Below are 18,288 nucleotides of genomic sequence, written 5' to 3' on the forward strand. Positions count from 1 at the left end.
TGCTGACCAATGCTTTGTATCAACCAATTCATATCCTGTTTCCTAATAACATTTTCAACAGGCTTCGAATGAAAATGACTCCTGGACTCCTACCAAGCCATCAACAATCATGCTACATTCTGCCTTTGACAATCAATCTTCTACCTTCTGCCCCTTGAGTGCTGGGATTACAGGTGTATGCCACGACAAAACACCACTAAATATACCTGAACTCCTGCTAGCTATGTGGGTAAAGTTACATACATATAGGACTATAAGATACGATACAAGCAGGCGGCAGTTAGATTGTAGAACACTCCAAATATCCTCCTGTTGTATTTCTTGTAGTTTTTTTGGGGGGGTACAGAGGCTGGCAAAGTGCTGTACACTGGAATGCTGTATTCACAGATAACCAAATTTCTACTCTTACCTCTGATGCTCCGTTATTCCTATTCTTCCTCACTGTATGAACTTGCTAGGTAGACTATGTTTTGCCTGAACTCACAGAAATCCTCCTGCCTCTGCCTCCTGAGTGCTGGGATTAAAGGTGTGTGGCACCATGGCCAGCCACTGTTCTTGTTCTTGACCAGGAGAACAAACGAGTCTAGTCATATCAATATAATGAAATATAATGTAGCCACTAAAATGTAAAATTATTATACAAAAAAAGTATATCTAATAGTTCAATTCTAAACTAAATGTGTAGTTTTACACATAAAAATTACATCACTGGCTGGAGAGATGGCTCAGTGGTTAAGAGCACTGATTGCTCTTCCAGAGGTCCTGAGTTCAATTCCCAGCAACTACATGGTGACTCACAACCATCCATAATGACATTTGGTGCCCTCTGTGGCCTGCAGGCATACATGCAGGCAGAACATGGTATACGTAACAAATCTTTAAAAAACTTACATCATAAATCTTAAAAATAATGGCTAATATATAATTGTCTATGAGGTAGGCACTGCTTAAACCTTACATTTTATTTAGAGCAAACACCCAACCACTGGTTAAATGAATAGCAAATAATACTCACCATGTTTTCTTTTTTGGAATGACTATTTCTTCAATCCCTTACAGGACAAAAATAAAAATAATCAGTTTCCTAATAATACAAAGAAATACAAGGTGTATTTTTTTTTTTTTTTTGGTTTCGTTTTTAAATAAAAAACTACTTCCATGGTTTTAAAATTACCTGTTACATTTGTTCCTTCAACCTTTGGGACGGATGCACTTCCAGGATAAAATCTGCATTAAAAAACAACAACAACAAAAAACTCTAAAGTTAATACTGCTCATTATTGAAACTCTTGGCTTATTTCCACCTGCATGCATACATTTTGAGCTACATTTTCTAATTATCATGGATCAAATAGACTAGACTTTATACCTCACACCATGATCAAAACAGCAACTTCAATGCAAGAAACAATAGGTGGTTAAGATTTATTTGTGATGTTAGGAATCAAACCAGAGCCTCACCCATGCTAAGCCAAGCTCTGGAACACTAAGCCATAGTATCAACCAAGAATTTTTAAGTATGCACTCTCATTACAAAATAATCAAGATCAAAACCAGAAAATTTAACAGCACTGGAACAGAAATTAACCTGGAAAATGCAGGACAAGGATCAATTCAGTGAGTTGTTGCTTTTAATAGACAGAACTCAGATAGCAAGCAAATGCCTACTCCACTCAAAGCAATCAGAACAAAGCTTAGATCACCTATGGCCGTATATTCCACCACTTTTAATAACCAAAAATGTATCAACAACAGAAGGCTTTTAACTGTTTGCTATATTCTCAGAGGGCCCCAACTTTTTTTTGCCCAGTATATATATTGGTCCATTGCCAGCCTGGTCTACAGAGTGAGTTCCAGGACAGTCAAGGATAATGACACACAGGTATCCTAAAATCAAACCAATAGTCAATATTATCTTGTGTCTTCCATTCTTAAAAGGCGTCAGAATTACTCAGAAAATGTGTATGTGATCACAGAGAAAACTACGTCATCCACTGGTGCCTGATCTAAGGTATCACTTTTACTTAAGTTTTATTGAGATCACCATCTTATGCTGAGAGAAAGAAGTAGCCATCAGGCAAAGAAAACAAGCAGAAAGGGAGGGCTGGGACCCGATTGCAAAATGGTTTCTACAAAGTCAACCAGTGCTGTCTTTAGGGGAATTAAGATAAAGTACGTACAAAATACATACTGTAAGTTACATCAAATTCAATCCCTACAGTTCTTTCAGACAGTTATTACTAGTCATAATTCACTTTAGAAAAGTTGTCCATTATCATCCAACTCAAGAAAAGGCAAACACTGAACATGAAAGAGTTCTTGGGCTGGTGATTTTAACTCAGTAGCAGAGTGGGTAATTAGCATCCATGAGGTCTTGGAATCAATACACAAAAATAAATTAAATTGGATTTCAAATCTTTTACACCTAAATGCCTTACACCAGGCCACTGTTTGAAGGGTGTAAAATGAAATTACATAAATATCTGCAACATGTCCCAAGCAATATCGAAAGAGTGAGGTCAGGCTTTTTTGAAGGCTTTTCTGCTTTTACTACAGCTTAATTTTCTTAGCTCAAAGTTCTCATAACATTCGGTCCACAGTGGCGATGGGAGCCTACCGTTTATTTGGGAAAAAATCTATCACTTCGCTCTTTCATTTTGGCAGAGTTAAAATGGATACCGGAGGGGTTTTAAAGAAATGTATGAAGGGGCTTGCAGAAGCACTCACGGAAATGTAAACTTCACGTAAACAGCGACCTGTTTTAAAGGGCAATTTCAACTTAATAGAGTATAACCAACCAATAAAAACCTCCCGAAAGAATATACGCCGTTCGAAACTCAGGTCAAACCACCGTTTACCTCGTGCTACCCTTGGGGGCGCGCGGCCTCCAGCACGCAAACACCGTTGCATGCCACCTAGCTCCACAACTCTTAAGGAAACGCAAGACCAAACTGACTCCGGGTCTTCTTACCTGCAGCAGGGCTTCGCTTCACACACACCTGCCCCGCGAGCAGTCCGCAGCCAGGCAGGCCCGCCGCGGACACGCACACAGCGAGCGGACAGCGCCGCCGCCATCTTGGGACTGTTCGCGGAGCACGTTGGGAACGCCCTCCGCCCACGAGGTCAAAAGGGGCGGGGCGGGCGGGGAACGTCTCAGCTCGAAGTGGGTGATTACAAGGTCAAGTTTGGCAAGGACGCCAACGGAAGGCTCACTACACATCCATAATTCACCTCAAATAAATGTACTGGGAATATTATTTCTAATGTCTCGATTGTAATTTTGTTTTTAAACAGAAAGAGGGTCTTGAGACTATGTTCCTCCGATCCCACCCCCACCCCGAAGGCACAAGTGAGCTCGTCCAAGTCAGTCAGTTCGGCAGCGTTTCCGGCACGCAAGCGCAGTGGAAAACACATGGTGGCTCCGTGCTGCCGGAGTTCAGCGTGTGTCGCCGGAGCTCACCGGAACGTCTCTCTAGGTGACGGATCTCAAAACTGATTTAGAAGATGCTAGCCTCCAAGCACACGCCATGGAGGCGGCTTCAGGGCATTTCCTTCGGGATGTATTCGGCCGAGGAGCTCAAGTAAGGAGTTGGTGGGAATGCGTGGTTGCGGCAGTCGGCGCCGGGAACTACAGTTCCCAAAAGGCCTTGCGCCGAGCCTGTCGGGGGTCCGGCTGCCTGGCGCCGTTTTGCAGGTAGCGGGAAGGAGTGCGCTGGGACTGGGTTTGTCCTTCCTTGCTCCATCTTTATCCGTTCATCTTCCTCGTTTAACGAACCAGTCATTTATACTCTCATGTTCGCCACGCGCTTATGAACTGCCCAATTAGTCTCCTCTCGTCGAAGCGATGATGAACCTTTAAATCGCAGGTTAAGGCCTTGTTCTACTTTATGAAGTTGCAGGAACTCTTTAATCTTCATTTTGATCTCGATAACATACACGCATCACAAACTTGCATTAAAAACGCAACATGCACCCTCACTTCCACAAACTGAAAGGAACTGCCTCCCCAAACTGGCGTGCCAGGTTTAATGCAAAATGAAACAGTTCTAGACCCCACCCTTAACATCTTATTTATTAGGCTTTTGCTGTGTGTTACCTACATATCTAATTTGATTTTACGCCCCTTTTATCCCTGTTGCCACTGCCGGAAGTCAGTTCTTTGGTCATGCTCAGATTGTCTCTGACTTCCACCTCCACCCTCATACACATCTAGTCCTGTCAGTCCTGCACACGGCTGTCACAATTATTCTCAAGTGCAAATTGAAGTCATGCTAATATCACCCCTAAACCTTCCTGATGCTCCGTGTATCCTTGGTCCTTACAGTGGCATTGACCATGGGAGTCTTCAGAACTGTGCAGCTTCGTTCTTTATGGACCACCGTCCGTTTACCTGACCCTACAGCTCACTGACTTTTTTTTGTTGCTGTTGTTGTTCCCTCTAGAGTGCAAGATGGGGGTGACATCTCTGTCCGTACATTTGTTTTCTCACCTGGACCAGCAGGTCATTCTTCAGTGACAGGGTCCTCCTCATGGGGAGATGCCAAGGGATGGAAAGATATAGAAGATAAAAGCTGAGGTCAGAAAGTCTTGCGTAAGCTATGTCTTATGCCAAGCAAGCTTATTAGGAAGTACAGCGTCTTATATACTGTTTGTAGGGGGGAAATCAGCCAGGGTCAGCAGAGAGCTGTCAGACAATGTTGGCAAAGAGAGCCCAGGATACCTCAGACGCAGCTGTTTTAGGATTGATAATCATAGCCGAGGGGGGAGAGTTAGGTCCAGAAGCTGCAACCTTGACTCCTTCGAGGCACTGGCTGCTCTACATGGGCCTTACCAAGTCCACGGCTGGACAAGGGCACAGAACTACAGTTTCCTTTGTCCTTTCATCAGGACCACTGAGAAAGTCTTGGGCCAGTCTGGCTCCCCACAATTTTCTAAATTAGATGAGATTTACAAGGCAAGCTAGGCTTTGTAAAATATATTTATGTGACATTTAAGAAGGATACTTTCTAGCTGTTTCATTGTTGTGTGAACACCCAAATACAATTGAGTAGAGCACACACAGGCTGTATAACACTTACCGTTCTGTGTGGCACAATAACACACTTTTAGTGGGTACAAGACTAGTTATTTGACAGTTAAGAGATTCCATTATATAAAGTGATGAAATCTTGCATAAAGGAGGTTTCTTTATGATTTTATTTGTGTTTAATTTTCTTGATTTGTTATTCTGTGTACAGGAGTTCTTATGTGGCAGTTCCTTCATTGAATGATTGAGGCTTTCCAGTCAGGTCTGGAACATCAGAGAAGTTAATAACCTGAGCTTTCCCTGGATTTTTTTTTCTAATCTCCTCAGGAAATTAAGCGTTAAATCCATTACCAATCCTCGCTATGTGGACAGTCTGGGAAACCCTTCAGCAAATGGCTGTATGATTTGGCATTGGGTCCTGCAGATTCCAAAGAAGTGTGCTCCACCTGTGTACAGGACTTCAGCAACTGCTCGGGACACCTGGGCCACATTGAGCTCCCGCTCACGGTGTACAACCCTCTCCTCTTCGATGTATGTGCTGCCCTGGGCATGTGCGCTTGGGATTGCTGGAGTTGTGAGGACCAGCTTTTCTTCCTCTTTCTTTAGGGGAAAAAAAAAAAAACCTCAAGGGACCCAGGACAAGTCACCTCGAGGGTCCACTGTCCAAAATGCTTGAGATCAAAAGTGTTTTGAATTTCAGGTTTTAGACTACTTACAGCCTACATAATGATGATATTGTAGGAATGGAGCTAAAGTCTAAACATGAATTCACTCATAGTTTATATATACCTCATATATACAGCCTGAAGGGGATTGTATGTATTTCTGACATGCCTCCATTTTTACTAAAACCCATAGCCCATGAAGTCAGATGTTGAATTTGTTTATTTGTATGTCGGGTCTCAAAAAGTTTGGGATTTTAGATTCTCAGATTAGGGATGCTTACCCTGTAACTTCAGCTTACCCTACAGACTACCCGAAGAATTTTAGTTTGATTCCAGTTGAAAAAAGCCACAACTAGATTCTGTTTATGTGAGAGGGAAATGTTTAGTGAGCCACCCACCCACCTATCCAAGACTCAGAGTCTACTCCAGACTTAAGGCACTGATTTATGCCCTTTTGCTTCAAGGGTTCTGTGCCCTTCAGAAAGCTGAGTGGCAGTCACTTCTCTAGGAGTGGAGGGAATTCTGGTGCTCTCGAGGCCATTGGCTTTTCAGGTAACTCTGCACAGTGTAACTTCTTGGTAGGAATGGCAAAGCCCCCAGAGGAAGGCCAATAGCATCAAAATGAAGCTCCTGTCTAGACTGCCGCTTGTGTATGTAACCTTGCCTCCAGGCGTTGTTTTTAAGCTGTTTAGATTGTGGCATACACACCAGTTTGTCTGTTAAGCATATTGAAGAAAGGCTATTGTCTTAGTTAAGTAGTTGGTATAAAACAAAAGGAATTCCTTTTCTCAGACCATGCATTCATCTATGTGAATTTCAGATTTGAATGGTTTAAAATGAAATCATAAAAGAAATATTTGGGAATGCTGGTTTAGTTTATAGGGTCTAAAAGGCTATAGAGGCATAGGGGCAGAAGTAGAATTCTTAAGGAAATAGACAACAGAAAGAAAAATCTCTTGTACAGTGAAAACCACCGTGCGTATTGTGTCTTTTTAATGTCCTGTTTCCTTTTGTCCCCACTCTTTAGAAACTCTACCTCCTGCTCCGAGGCTCCTGTTTAAATTGCCACATGCTGACTTGTCCTCGGGCTGCCATTCACCTGTTGATCTGCCAGCTGAGGGTCCTGGAAGTTGGAGCCCTCCAAGCAGTTTATGAGCTTGAGCGAATTCTGAGCAGGGTAGGTTGGTAATGGAAACCAGGACATCAAGAGATGTTTGTTTGTTGTCCTTTATGCCACGCCAATAGTCTCCAGAATGTTTGACCCTTGTGTCTTTTTTTTTTCTTGGTCTTTTGAGACAGGGTTTATCTGTGTTAAATAGCCCTGGCTGTCCTAGAACTCCATCTGTAGATCAGGCTGGCCTCGAACTTACAGAGATCCACCTGCCTCTGCGTCCCAAGTGCTGGGATTAAAGGTATACGCCACCACTGCCCGCTGACCCTTGTATCTTATAATGATGCCAATAGAGAGGTATTTTTCCCTGGGTCTGTGTGGGGCAGTGGTAGAAGAGGTAGATGGCGGTACACATCTAACTTCCAGACACATTATTCCTTGTCTAGGCATTTCTTGAAGAAATGGCTTATTGTAAGCCTGGATGAGAAATTACAGTAGCCTATAACATGACATGCCAGAGAGCAAGTTGGTGCTCAGAGTCAGTCAAAAGGACACAGCTTGTGTGAGGGGTTTACAGTGGCCAAATCGGGGACAATCAAAACAAATTGTGATAGTAAATAAGTAAAAGCCATTGAGTGCAGTAGGAATCTATAGCATCTGTGAGTTCACATGGATGTAAATGGAGAATGATTTGAATGACTGATAATTTAAGTAGCAGGCTGCTGGTACACTTTACAGTACATTCTGCCACACACATATGTAATCTTTATTAACCACAGATATTGAGAAAGAAAGAGTCACTTTCTTATCAAAGAATCTGACAGTCACCCCCCCCCCTCCTTATTCAAGTAGTCAAAGTGAACAATACCTGATAAAAAAAATTTTAAATCACATGGTATGTTCTAAGCTGTGGTAAAAATCACATTGCGGAGCTGGAGAGATGGCTCAGTGGTTAAGAACATTGACTGCTCTTCCAGAGGTCCTGAGTTCAATTCCCAGCTACCACATGGTGGCTCACAACCATCTATAATGAGATCCTATGCCCTTTTCTGGCCAGCAGGGACACATGCAGACAGAGCACTGTATACCTGATAAATAAATAAATCTTTAAAAAAAAAAAAAAATCACGTTGCTTTGAGGTTCTTCTACAACAAGGGCATTGGCTCAATCTTGTTCATGAGGAAACATCAAACATACCCAAGTTAAATAGTTTGTAAAACCCTCCTTAAACCCTCAGAAATGTAGAGGCCTTCAGTAACAAAGGAACTGTTCCATTCTCAGACTGACATGCTACCCACTTCTCCAAGCAGCACCTGGAAACTGTTCTAACTACTGGACATCTGGAAACTATAGCAAGTGGATGTAACTGATAGGCTTTTGCTGTGAAAGACATTATAAAGAGAACTTTCAAAGCCCAAACCGTGTCTGGGAGGTAGATGGTAGTTTTTACTGTTAGCTTACCATTTTGATTATTATAGTAAGGTCTAGCCTGAAATTTGTTGTGTAGACAAGGCTGACCTCAAGCTCAGAGAGCTCCTCCTTCCTCTGCCTCCTGAGTGCTGGGGTTAAAGACCTGTGTCACCATGCCCAGTGATAGAAATTGCTTTGTCCTATGTTGTAGATTTGACATCCTAATATTTTGCTTAGGATTTGGCAGCTATAATCTTGAGTTGGATTGATGTGTAAATTTCCTTTCTCATATTGTCCTGTAGAGTGTGGGTACCTGTGTTGTTTCAGCCTTAAAAATGAGTTAAGGAACTTTTTTTTCTTTTGATATTTTTATTTTACGTGTATGAGTGTTTTTGCTTGCATGTATGTGTGTTCCACATAACATGCCTGGTGCCCTGGAGGATAGTATTGGATCTTCTGGTACTCCAGCTACAGAAGGTAGTTAGCTGCCATGTGGATTCTGGGAATCTTAACTCAGGACCTTGGAAGAAAAGCTAATGCTCTTAGTTGCTGAGCCATCTTTACGGCCTCAAGAAGTTCTCTATAATGCCCTGAAAGAAAACTTTTGTAGAAGAAATGCCCTGAAAGAAAGCGTTTGTAGAAGATGAGCGATCCCACAGGCCATCAGGACAGTGCCTGACATCTCACATTTTGTAGTACTTCCATGCTGCTGGGGAGCCTTCATGGCATGCTTTGGGAAAGCACAGAGCTGAGGTTTGCACTAGGAACTCACAGCCCTCAGTAGAGATGAAGTCTAAGCCTGGGCCGGTTTCTGCCAGTAGCAGAAATTCTCATCCTATTTGCCTCCAAGAAAACAAAGCAGTTAATCCACAGGCAGATTTGTCTACAAGAGAGAGAAATGAAAGAAAGATTTTCCTAAGCCTTTAATTATAGAAGTTATGTTTTTCTAGGGATTTGTTTTATCCAAATTTAGTTTTATTTTCATAAAAGTACTCACGGCTTCTATCGTTATTTTCTTTTTTTCTTCATAAAATGTGCAAACAGAAATGTAATTCTGTGTACATTTGGCACCCTTTGATGTCAAGATATTAGAAACTCTCCGCTTCCTAGTCATTATATGTACTTTGGTTGCTAGCGAGGATGCTTGGGTGCTGCCGCCTTCCTTCATCGAGGAGTCATGCTGCTTCTGCCACTCGGGTGGTTTGTAACCGTCATCGTCCAGGTTTAAACCCTTCAGTGTTGCCTTCAGGTCCTCATCTCATTAAGCCTGTGTGGTGGGTTTGGGAAGTGGTCATGCCCCATTTGATGCTACTTTTGTACTCACTCTAGGTGTTGATTTCTGTTCCTGTATCATTTGGGGACTTCAAAATGAAAAGCATGAAATTGAATAGTTCGAAAATGGACTTGAGGCCAGGGTTATCTCTACACAGGCCTCCAGGGGTTCTCAGAGACATCTGTGCCAGTGTCTTCCACAGAGATGCATAAGAATACTGGGTGACCTCTGCACCTGGGTGCCTAAGAATACTGGGTGACCCACAGCTCTTATGCGCTGACCTCGCTGGACCCCTGGTTTTACTTCAGTTTGGCCTGCCTCTTCCTCACTGACCTGTCAGCTCTTGGGAGAACTAAGGAGTTCGAAATACTTTTGTCCCACTCTTGTCTTGCGTCTCTGCGGTCTTTAATTTGACCCAAATAACCCACACTCAATAGACAGGAATTGTTGTTATGCTTGGGGTAAAACCTAGGGCCTTGTGTGTTCTAGGCAAGCAAGTGCTCCGCTCCACCACTGACTGCATCCCTAGCCCATTTCACTGTTTTGAAAACGTAGCACAGTAGCCCTGGTTTTTTTTCCTCCTGTGGATTCCTCGGTCCTTGAAGAGGCCAGCCACAGCCATGATGTTCATCAGACATTTACTGTATTGTAGTATTATAATAGTTTTCCTCTCTTTCAGTTTCTGGAAGAGACTGCTGACCCTTCCGCCTTCGAAATTCAAGAAGAGTTAGAAGAGTACACAAGCAAAATTCTGCAGAACAACCTCTTGGGGTCCCAAGGAGCACATGTGAGTTACCGCTGTCTCCCTTTCTGTAGCACCCGACTTTCAGCCTGGTAACCACAGTTCCTCTATGCCGTCATCTGCATACGTCTCTGGCTTCCCAGGGTAGACTTAGGGTTCAGTCCCAGCTCTGCCCCTTGTGAGCCCTGTGACGTGCAAATTTCTAAAACCGCCGGAGTGTTCATTTCCTTCTCTTTATGGCCGCCAGCAGGGCTGGTACGAGGATTAGATGACACTGGTTTAAGTGGAGCCTCTGGCAAGCCGTTGTACGGAGAACGGCGTCTGTCCCGACCTCCACCCTCCCCACCCCGTACCGTCTCTAAAGCCCTGCTGCCTCATCTCTCCCTTAGCGGCGTCTGTGAGGGACTGTATCTGCTCAGTGAAGGAGTGAGATGACTTACCCACTGCATCACTGACCTTCAAACTCACTTTATGACCAGGTGTTACACCATTACATAGCGCAGGGACCCATGGAGGTTCCAGAAGCCCTGTGGTGGGACCTGGTAACGGCCAAGAGAAGCACCGCTGTGGGAACCCTGAGAACCATCTGGGGAAGTGTCGGGAAGGGGGCCCAGCTCCACACAGAGATTCGTCTTAAAAGCTAAATGAACCTGTACTTATTCCAAGCCCCTGATGGATTCATGGTCTCTCAGGCACAGCTTTCTGCAGAAGTTGATGTTCCTAATCTGATACTGTGGATGAGAGTCGTTCTAAACAGTCAGGACTTGTCTGCAAAGATGACGTCATAGCTGAAGGCAGCAGTGACATTAAAGAAACCGCCTCTGCTCTTCTACACGGAAACATGTTTCCTCCAAGAGTTGGCCGTTAGGACCGGAGAGGTGGTTCGGCAGTTCAGACCCGAGTCTGATTCCCCAGCACCCGTGTTGGATGGCTCACAGCCCCTGCCTCACCGGGATCTGATGCCTCTGGCCTCCATGGTCACCGGCCCTCACCTGCACATAGCTAGACACAGACAAACATATGTTTCCATCATTTTAAGACAAAAATTTAAAAAATGGAAGAGAGTCTACATTAACTCCCTTTCTAGAAACTTCTTTTTTCTTGGTTATGTTCTTGAAAAGCATAATCCTGGCAAGTTTGCTTAGGTTTGAGACAGTGAACTCCTTGATGTTCTGGCAGGGAGTGCTAATCTGGCCTGTCGTGAACAGCGACTGCATCCTGGCAGAGGATTTGAGGAGCTTGAAGCGCTTCGCCAAGTCCTCTCGGAGTGGGAGGGTTCTCAATCCAGCTGTGCAGGGCCCCCCCCCTGCCGCCTGCATCGCTGCAGGGCCTCCCGCCGCCTGCATCTCTGGTGCTCGTGCTCTGTTGCTGTTGACTGGTGAATGTCTGTGTCTTGGCTCATTTCACCTGCTAGTTCCATCATCAGCTGTGGATTCTTGCCCAAATGGTTACCGATGGCAAGACTGAACAATTGGTGTTCATCTGCTGTAGCTGGCTTCTCAAGTGCTGATATTAGGATGTTGAGCAGATGCGAATCTTTAATTACTTACAGTCAGCACATCTTCAAAAATACTCTCAAAAGGTTGTAGTGTGTCGGCACCAGAGTCCTTTTCTACAAAGTTCCGTCAGTTTAGGAGTCATTCTGTGTGCCTTTAACAAGAGAGACCTGTGAGCGGTGTTTATGGTACTGTGCACAGATTCTTCTGGGCATTTTAGTAAATAAACAGAACGCAGAAGTTGCCTGAGGGACAAATAAACCATAGTACAAGGACTGGTGCTGACCCACATGGAGATAGTAGTGTTTCCATGGCAAAGGCGCTGCATCATTTCTATCTGATACTGGGCTTCATGAAAGTGAGCATCATCTCCGTGCTCGGGGATAGAGAGCAGGTGGCAGTTTCAATATGATCTGCTACAGCCAGACCAAAAAGCAGTTCTTGAGGAACCTCGGTGCCTTGTCCTTGATGATATTTGGTTACCTTTAATATGACCACTTAGATGGCTTTATCAAAGACTATTTTGTGGGACATTTTTGTTTAAGTAAGGGTGGATTTTAGTAACTTTCTGTTGCTGTGATAAAACACCATGACCAAGGGCAGCTTAAGGACTGAAGAGTTTCTATGCACTTATGGATCCAGAAGTGGCGTTGTGATGGCAGAAAGCCCCAAACTGAGAGACAGTCTTCAGCTACGAATAGGAAGCAGAGAGCAAACTGGACGGGGCAAGTCTGTGAACTCCTAATGCCTGTGCCCACTGATCTGCTTCCTCTAGGCAGGCCAAAGCCCCAGAGGTTTCATAACCTACCCAAACAGTGCCTTCAACCAAGGGTTCAGATGTCTGCGCTTGCAGGGGCGTATTGCTCATTCAAGCCACCACAGGATGATTTCCTCTAGTTAAAATAAAAAGTGAAAAACCATTAAATACATACAGAGTGTATTCTCTCCAGAATGACACTGCAGTGCAGTGCAGGTGTGGTAGTACACATCTGTAATCTCATTACTTAAGAGGCTAAAGCAAGAAGATTACAAATCTGAGGCTAACCTGGGCTACAGAGTGAGACCCTACCTGAAAATAAGCTACTGTAATATTCTGACTTTGAACAGGTGAAAAATGTCTGCGAAAGCAGGAGCAAACTCATTTCTTACTTCTGGAAGACGCATATGGCTGCTAAGCGATGTCCCCACTGCAAGTGAGTGTTGTCCAGGAGCCTTTCCCATTCCCTGGGTGAGCTGCTTTGGCCAGGCACTCAGCGCCATTATTAAATGTCCCATTGGGGATTGTTTCCCTCTGCACGTGTTCCCGAGTGTAGGACCGGCCGGTCAGTGGTTCGGAAGGAGCACAACAGTAAGCTGACAGTCACATATCCAGCCATGGTGCACAAGAAATCTGGCCAGAAGGATGCAGAGCCCCCAGGTAAGCAGGCTGGGTCTCGAAGGAGCTCTAGCCGTGTTTCTCATAGGTAGCCTCAAGTGAGTCCTGGCTTCTTAGGTCTGAAGGATGAATGTTCTGTCGTTTACCTTGAGTCTCTTGGCAAGGGTTGGTGTAAATAGCAAATCTGTGCACAGTTTTGTTTTTGTTTTCTTGGTTTTTTTGTTTGTTTTGGTTTTGGTTTTTTTGAGACAGTTTTTTCTCTGTGTAGCCCTGGAACTTGCTGTGTAGACCAGGCTAGCCTTGAACTCAGAGTCCACTGCCTCTGCCTCCTAAGTGCTGAGACTGAAGGTGTGCACCACCATCGCCTGGCTCTGTGTACTGGTTTTTAATAAACCTTTTTATCGTGGAGTAAATTTAAACTTCTACAGGGTAGCAAGCATAGTGCGTTCCCATAAATTCTTTATTCAGTTTTCCCAGTTGAACATTTTAGATTTCCCTAAGCACTCATCAGAACGCACATGGGTGTGGCACTGTTAACTAACTTACAGACTTCATTTGAAGCTTGCTTGCTTTTCTGGTCATGGCCTTTCTGTTCCCTAGGACCCTGTTAGAAAGACTGCTAAGTGTTGTTTGACAGTGAACAGTTAGAGCACGGGAGTGGTTTTCCTTCTCCGACCTGCAGATGGCTGTGGCCACATTGTCTCCTACTGCCACATGACAGTCTACGTGACTCCCTAGGCTAGCCTAGAAAATGCTAAGACACTGGAAACAGATGTTCAGAATTTCAGACAGTAACTCCAGTTGGGGGAATGGGGCAGGTGTCCAGCGATAAAGGAGCCTTTGAGTTCCTTTGCTAAGCCCATTCATTTGAGGTAATCTTTTGTTGTAACTGCAAGAACAAGGTACAACCAGAAGTCTAGGCATTAGAAACCTGTAGAAAACAGTCTTTGTTTTAGCTTTAGGATTGATTTTGTTTGTTTGTTTGCTTGCTTGTTTGTTTTTGTTTTTTACTTAATAACTCTTTTTGGTTGGGAGGAGTTTGAGACAGGGTCTCTCTACATGATCCTAGCTGTCCTGGAACTCACTATGTAGACCAGGCTGGCCTGGAACTCAGAGATCCTCCTGCCTCTGTCTCCCAAATGCTGGCTTAAAGGTGTGCACCATCACATCCGGCATAAATAACACTGAAATATTATTTACCCACATTGGGCTGGCGAGATGGTTCAGCAGGTAAGCCGGACAACCTGAGTTCAATCTCCAGGACCCACATGGTGGGAAGCCAGAACCGACTCCAGAAAGTTGTCCTCTGACCTTCGCCGTGCCATGCACTGTTACATACACATCCACTCCCCAATAGATAAATAAATTCTATTTTTCATTAGTTAAGGGAAAGATTGACTAAAATACAATACAGAGCAAAGCAGCATTGTTGTTTATGGAGAGCTTAGAATACGTGGAATGTGTTCCAGCCGGCAGCTATCACCTGTGTGCTAGGCACTCTCTAGTGCTGGAACACAAGCAGAGCATGGTTCCTGCCCTGATTGATAAATCCAGAAAAGAGATTTCAGTTAAGGCATCCCAGGAAATGCTGACAGTTTTGAGCCTACAGGATACTTAAATTACCTTTGTTCTTCTTCTGGGTGTTAGAAGTTGGCCTCTTGAACAGCAACCCCAAATATAATTTTCTACTTAATCTGGGCAGAGCTAGTAATCAGCTTCTCAGAGAATCTTGCCTAGTATGAGAAGCCAACTTCACCTACTAATGTGGTATTTCTAAAGTCAGTATATTTGAATCCGTAGAAATCTTCACATAGGGACTAGCAAGAACACTCAGTGGATGAAAGTACTTAGGGTCCAAACCTACGTTCTGTCCCAGAACCCATACTGGAAGAAAGAAGCAACTCCTAAAAGTTGTCAGAGAACAGCTTCCATATGCGTGACTTCTGTGTGTGTGCAGGGCGGTACATGTGCTCTCGCCTTCACACAATAAAGAAAAAATCTTCAGATGTATTGCTTTTGCTTCTGTGCAGATGTAATTATTACTTCTGCTTCTGTGACCCTTCCTGGTGAATACCATGTGCAAAAGATGTTAATTGTTTTCTTACAGTACTGCAAGGTTATTCTACCAGTAATTAGTGTCCCAGCCCAATAATGTTTACTCAGAAAAGCAAAATGCTGGAATCGAGCTGAATGTTCAAATAGAAGAGTATGGTTAAATAAATTAGGAAACTTCCTCAGTAGAGTATGATTGGAAATATGATTAGAGCCAGGCATGGTGGTACACACCTTTAATCCCAGCACTCAAGAGGCAGAGGCAGACAGATATTTTGAGTTTGAGGCTAGCCTAGTCTACAGAGAAAGTTCCAGAATAGCCAGGACCTACACAGAGAAACCCTGTCTCAAAAAACCATAAAAAAAATTATTATTATTTTTTTGTTTTTTGTTTTTTAAATTGATGATTGGAGCTGGGTATGGTAGCATAGACTATCTAAACCCAGCTCTTGGGAGGTAGAGACAGGAGGATCAGGACTTCAAGGCTAGCCTGGACTGCATAAAATTGTCTCAGTAACAAACAAAAAAGTGGTCAGATGAAAACTATGTAGCAATTGTTTATGTGTTCCTCTGATAACACCAAATGAGGAGAGTTCTGATGAAAATAAATCCATGCAGTCTGGTGTGGTGGCGCACACCTTTAATCCCAGCACTTGGGAGGCAGAGGCAGGCGGATCTCTGAGTTCAAAGCCAGCCTGGTCTATAGGGAGAGTTCCAGGACAGCCAGGACTGTTACACAGAGAAACCCTGTCTCCAAAAACAAAAACAATAACAACAACCAAAAAGAAAGAAAGAAAAGAAATCCATGCAAGATTTTTGTAGTCTTGAGGTAATACTTCATTGTGTAGCCCACACTGTCCTAAAACTCATTCATGATCCTTCTGCATCCTCCTCCTGAATACTGAGGTAGTAGGCCTGCACCACTGTGCCTGGCAAAATTTCAATGTCATGTAAATTACTTACATGAACCAAAGTACTGGAGAAGAATATCTAAAAGTGAAAATAGCTGCATCAATAATATGAGCTAGTGGTGATGGTCTCTTACTCTACCTCTCTGATTTTATATGGAGTGCGTTATTCTTATCACTCTAGAAATTAGAGTACTGGGTTGAAAAGTTTGATATTTGTGGTCAAGTTTCAAGCTTTTTAGAATCAAGACACAAAATGGATCTATCTCATTACAGAAGGAGTACCAGAAGCTCCAGGAATTGACGAAGCCCTGATGGGGAAGCGAGGGTACCTGACACCTAGCAGCGCCCAGGAGCATCTTTTTGCCATCTGGAAGAATGAAGGTGCTAGAGAAACAGCCTCTGTCTGTGGACTTTGATTTCCTGGTTCATTTCAGTAGCCCACCCTCCTACTTCCTTAACTAAAGTTCTAATTAATGGAGCTTTCCCCTGAAATCCATCCACGGGTCTGGGGCAGGCTTCAAGACACATTGACTTAGAGCCGTAAAGGAGCAGGGGAGGCCACCCCAACACCAGGAACTTAATGTACTTGAGTCCAGTCACTCCTGCACTGATGAATTTCTGGAAGTTTCATTGTCACTCACCTATTTTAAATGCCCATTTTTAAAAAAAAAAAAAAAAAAAAAAAAGATGTGTTTTGCCAGGCATGATGATGCAGGCCTTTAGTCCTAGCACTTGGGAGGCAGAGGCAGGTGGATCTCTATAAGTTCCAGGCCAGCCTGGTCTGTATAGTGAGTTCCAAGACAGCTAGAGTTATGTACTGAGACCCTGTCTTAAACCCCATCCCAGCCCTCAGAAAAAAAGATCTTTTAAATGTTCTATGGGAATTCCTCTTGTGAATCAAATAATTTTGTATTTTTCAGTTCCCCACAGAAAGTGAAATCTCTTCTTTTGAATACATAACAACGTATGCAGGCTACTCAATCCTCACATCCATCTTCTAAGAGGGTGTCCTAGGACAGTGACTCTGCTCTCCTGTGTTAGTGCTCACAGATAAGCATGGTGTTAACAGGTTATCAGGAATGAAAGAATAAGCAAATTAATGAGATGCTCTCTGTGGCAGGTTTTATTTGTTTCTCCAAGCTATCTTCGGTCACCTGAAACTTAAAATACGTCTTTGATCCAGTTTGCAGAAGAACCTTCTTGGCATATCCAGGGAGAGAATGTTACTTTTTTTTCCCCCCTTGAGATTTTGAGACAGGGTTTCTCCTTTGCCTTGGCTGTCCTGGAACTCACTCTGTAGACTAACTAGGCTGGCCTCCTCAGAGATCCACCTGCCTCTGCTTCCCAAGTGCTGGGATTAAAGGCCACACTGCCCAGTTTATCTTTTGTTTTTAAAAGGCTAAACTTTATTTTGACTTGGTTTTGTTGTTGTTTTTAAATGTATATTGGTGTTGGGTATCCTGGAACTGGATATACAGACAGCTATGAGCTGCCATGTGGGTGCTAAGAATTGAACCTGGGTCCTCTGCAAGAACAGCCAGTGCTCTTAACGGCTGAGCCATCTCTCTCCAGCCCCGGTGTTTTGTTTTGAATTTCAATTCGTTTTGTCTGGAGTTCAAAGTAGCAAATATTTAATTATGTGTGTTAAGATTACATGTCTAAGAGGGTGATTAAAATGTCCTGTTCCTGCATGGCTCATTTCCTTACTCAGGTACTGTTGTCCCTGGGTATCTTTATGCTGTCTTACTTCTGTATAAGCTGTCATATACCCAGACTGGTTTGGGTTTGTTTTTATGAAAAACTGTTTTCTAACTACATATGATCCCATCCTGTTTTGTTTTGTTTTTCTCAGTAATATTTTTATGTCCTTAAACATAGGCTTAAATGGTCTTGTTGGTTACTTTATTTCAAACACAGGGTTCTTCCTGAATTACCTTTTTTCGGGATTGGATGATATTGGCATGGAGTCCAGTTTCAACCCCAGCATGTTCTTTCTAGATTTCATAGTGGTGCCACCCTCCAGGTAATGCCTTTTAACTTACTTTGCATGAAAAGGGTGGACTGAGGAATTGACCAAGGGCATGTAGGAGAGCCTGGAAGGGTTGGGGCACTGAGAAACCAAGAAACTGTCAACCTAAGGCTGCGGGTAGTGTCCTGAACATTCTCTGTTATTTGGTTGTCCTAGATATGGATGGTTGTTTGAGTAGGTTACATTGTGTTAATTCAG

At 43.5% G+C, this 18,288-nt stretch overlaps 2 protein-coding genes across 3 annotated transcripts in view; one reads left to right on the forward strand and one right to left on the reverse strand.

Moving 5' to 3' along the window:
- Ptcd3 (pentatricopeptide repeat domain 3) overlaps window positions 1-3,094 on the reverse strand; it is a 32,491-nt gene extending 29,397 nt beyond the window's left edge. The window contains exons 1-3 of one of the 2 annotated variants that reach the window (XM_028860517.2): window positions 2,972-3,094; window positions 1,175-1,227; window positions 1,016-1,052 (exon numbers count right to left, since the gene is read on the reverse strand). In XM_028860517.2, the coding sequence (XP_028716350.1) occupies window positions 1,016-1,052; window positions 1,175-1,227; window positions 2,972-3,075 (194 nt within the window). In that variant the 5' untranslated portion in view covers window positions 3,076-3,094. Of the gene's footprint in view, window positions 1-1,015; window positions 1,053-1,174; window positions 1,228-2,971 lie in introns of those variants that run through there. The other variant, XM_028860518.2, reaches the window with a different exon arrangement.
- A 293-nt stretch (window positions 3,095-3,387) lies between these two features.
- The window catches only part of Polr1a (RNA polymerase I subunit A), a 62,826-nt gene continuing 47,925 nt past the window's right edge, over window positions 3,388-18,288 (forward strand). Inside the window, 9 exon segments of the mRNA XM_028860523.2 lie at window positions 3,388-3,581; window positions 5,354-5,421; window positions 5,424-5,557; window positions 6,719-6,868; window positions 10,165-10,272; window positions 12,831-12,916; window positions 13,037-13,140; window positions 16,335-16,442; window positions 17,979-18,084. Of these exon segments, the coding sequence (XP_028716356.1) occupies window positions 3,505-3,581; window positions 5,354-5,421; window positions 5,424-5,557; window positions 6,719-6,868; window positions 10,165-10,272; window positions 12,831-12,916; window positions 13,037-13,140; window positions 16,335-16,442; window positions 17,979-18,084 (941 nt within the window). The 5' untranslated portion in view covers window positions 3,388-3,504.

This window comes from Peromyscus leucopus, chromosome 3, assembly GCF_004664715.2.
Source record: "Peromyscus leucopus breed LL Stock chromosome 3, UCI_PerLeu_2.1, whole genome shotgun sequence".
Classification (NCBI taxonomy): Eukaryota; Metazoa; Chordata; class Mammalia; order Rodentia; family Cricetidae; genus Peromyscus; species Peromyscus leucopus.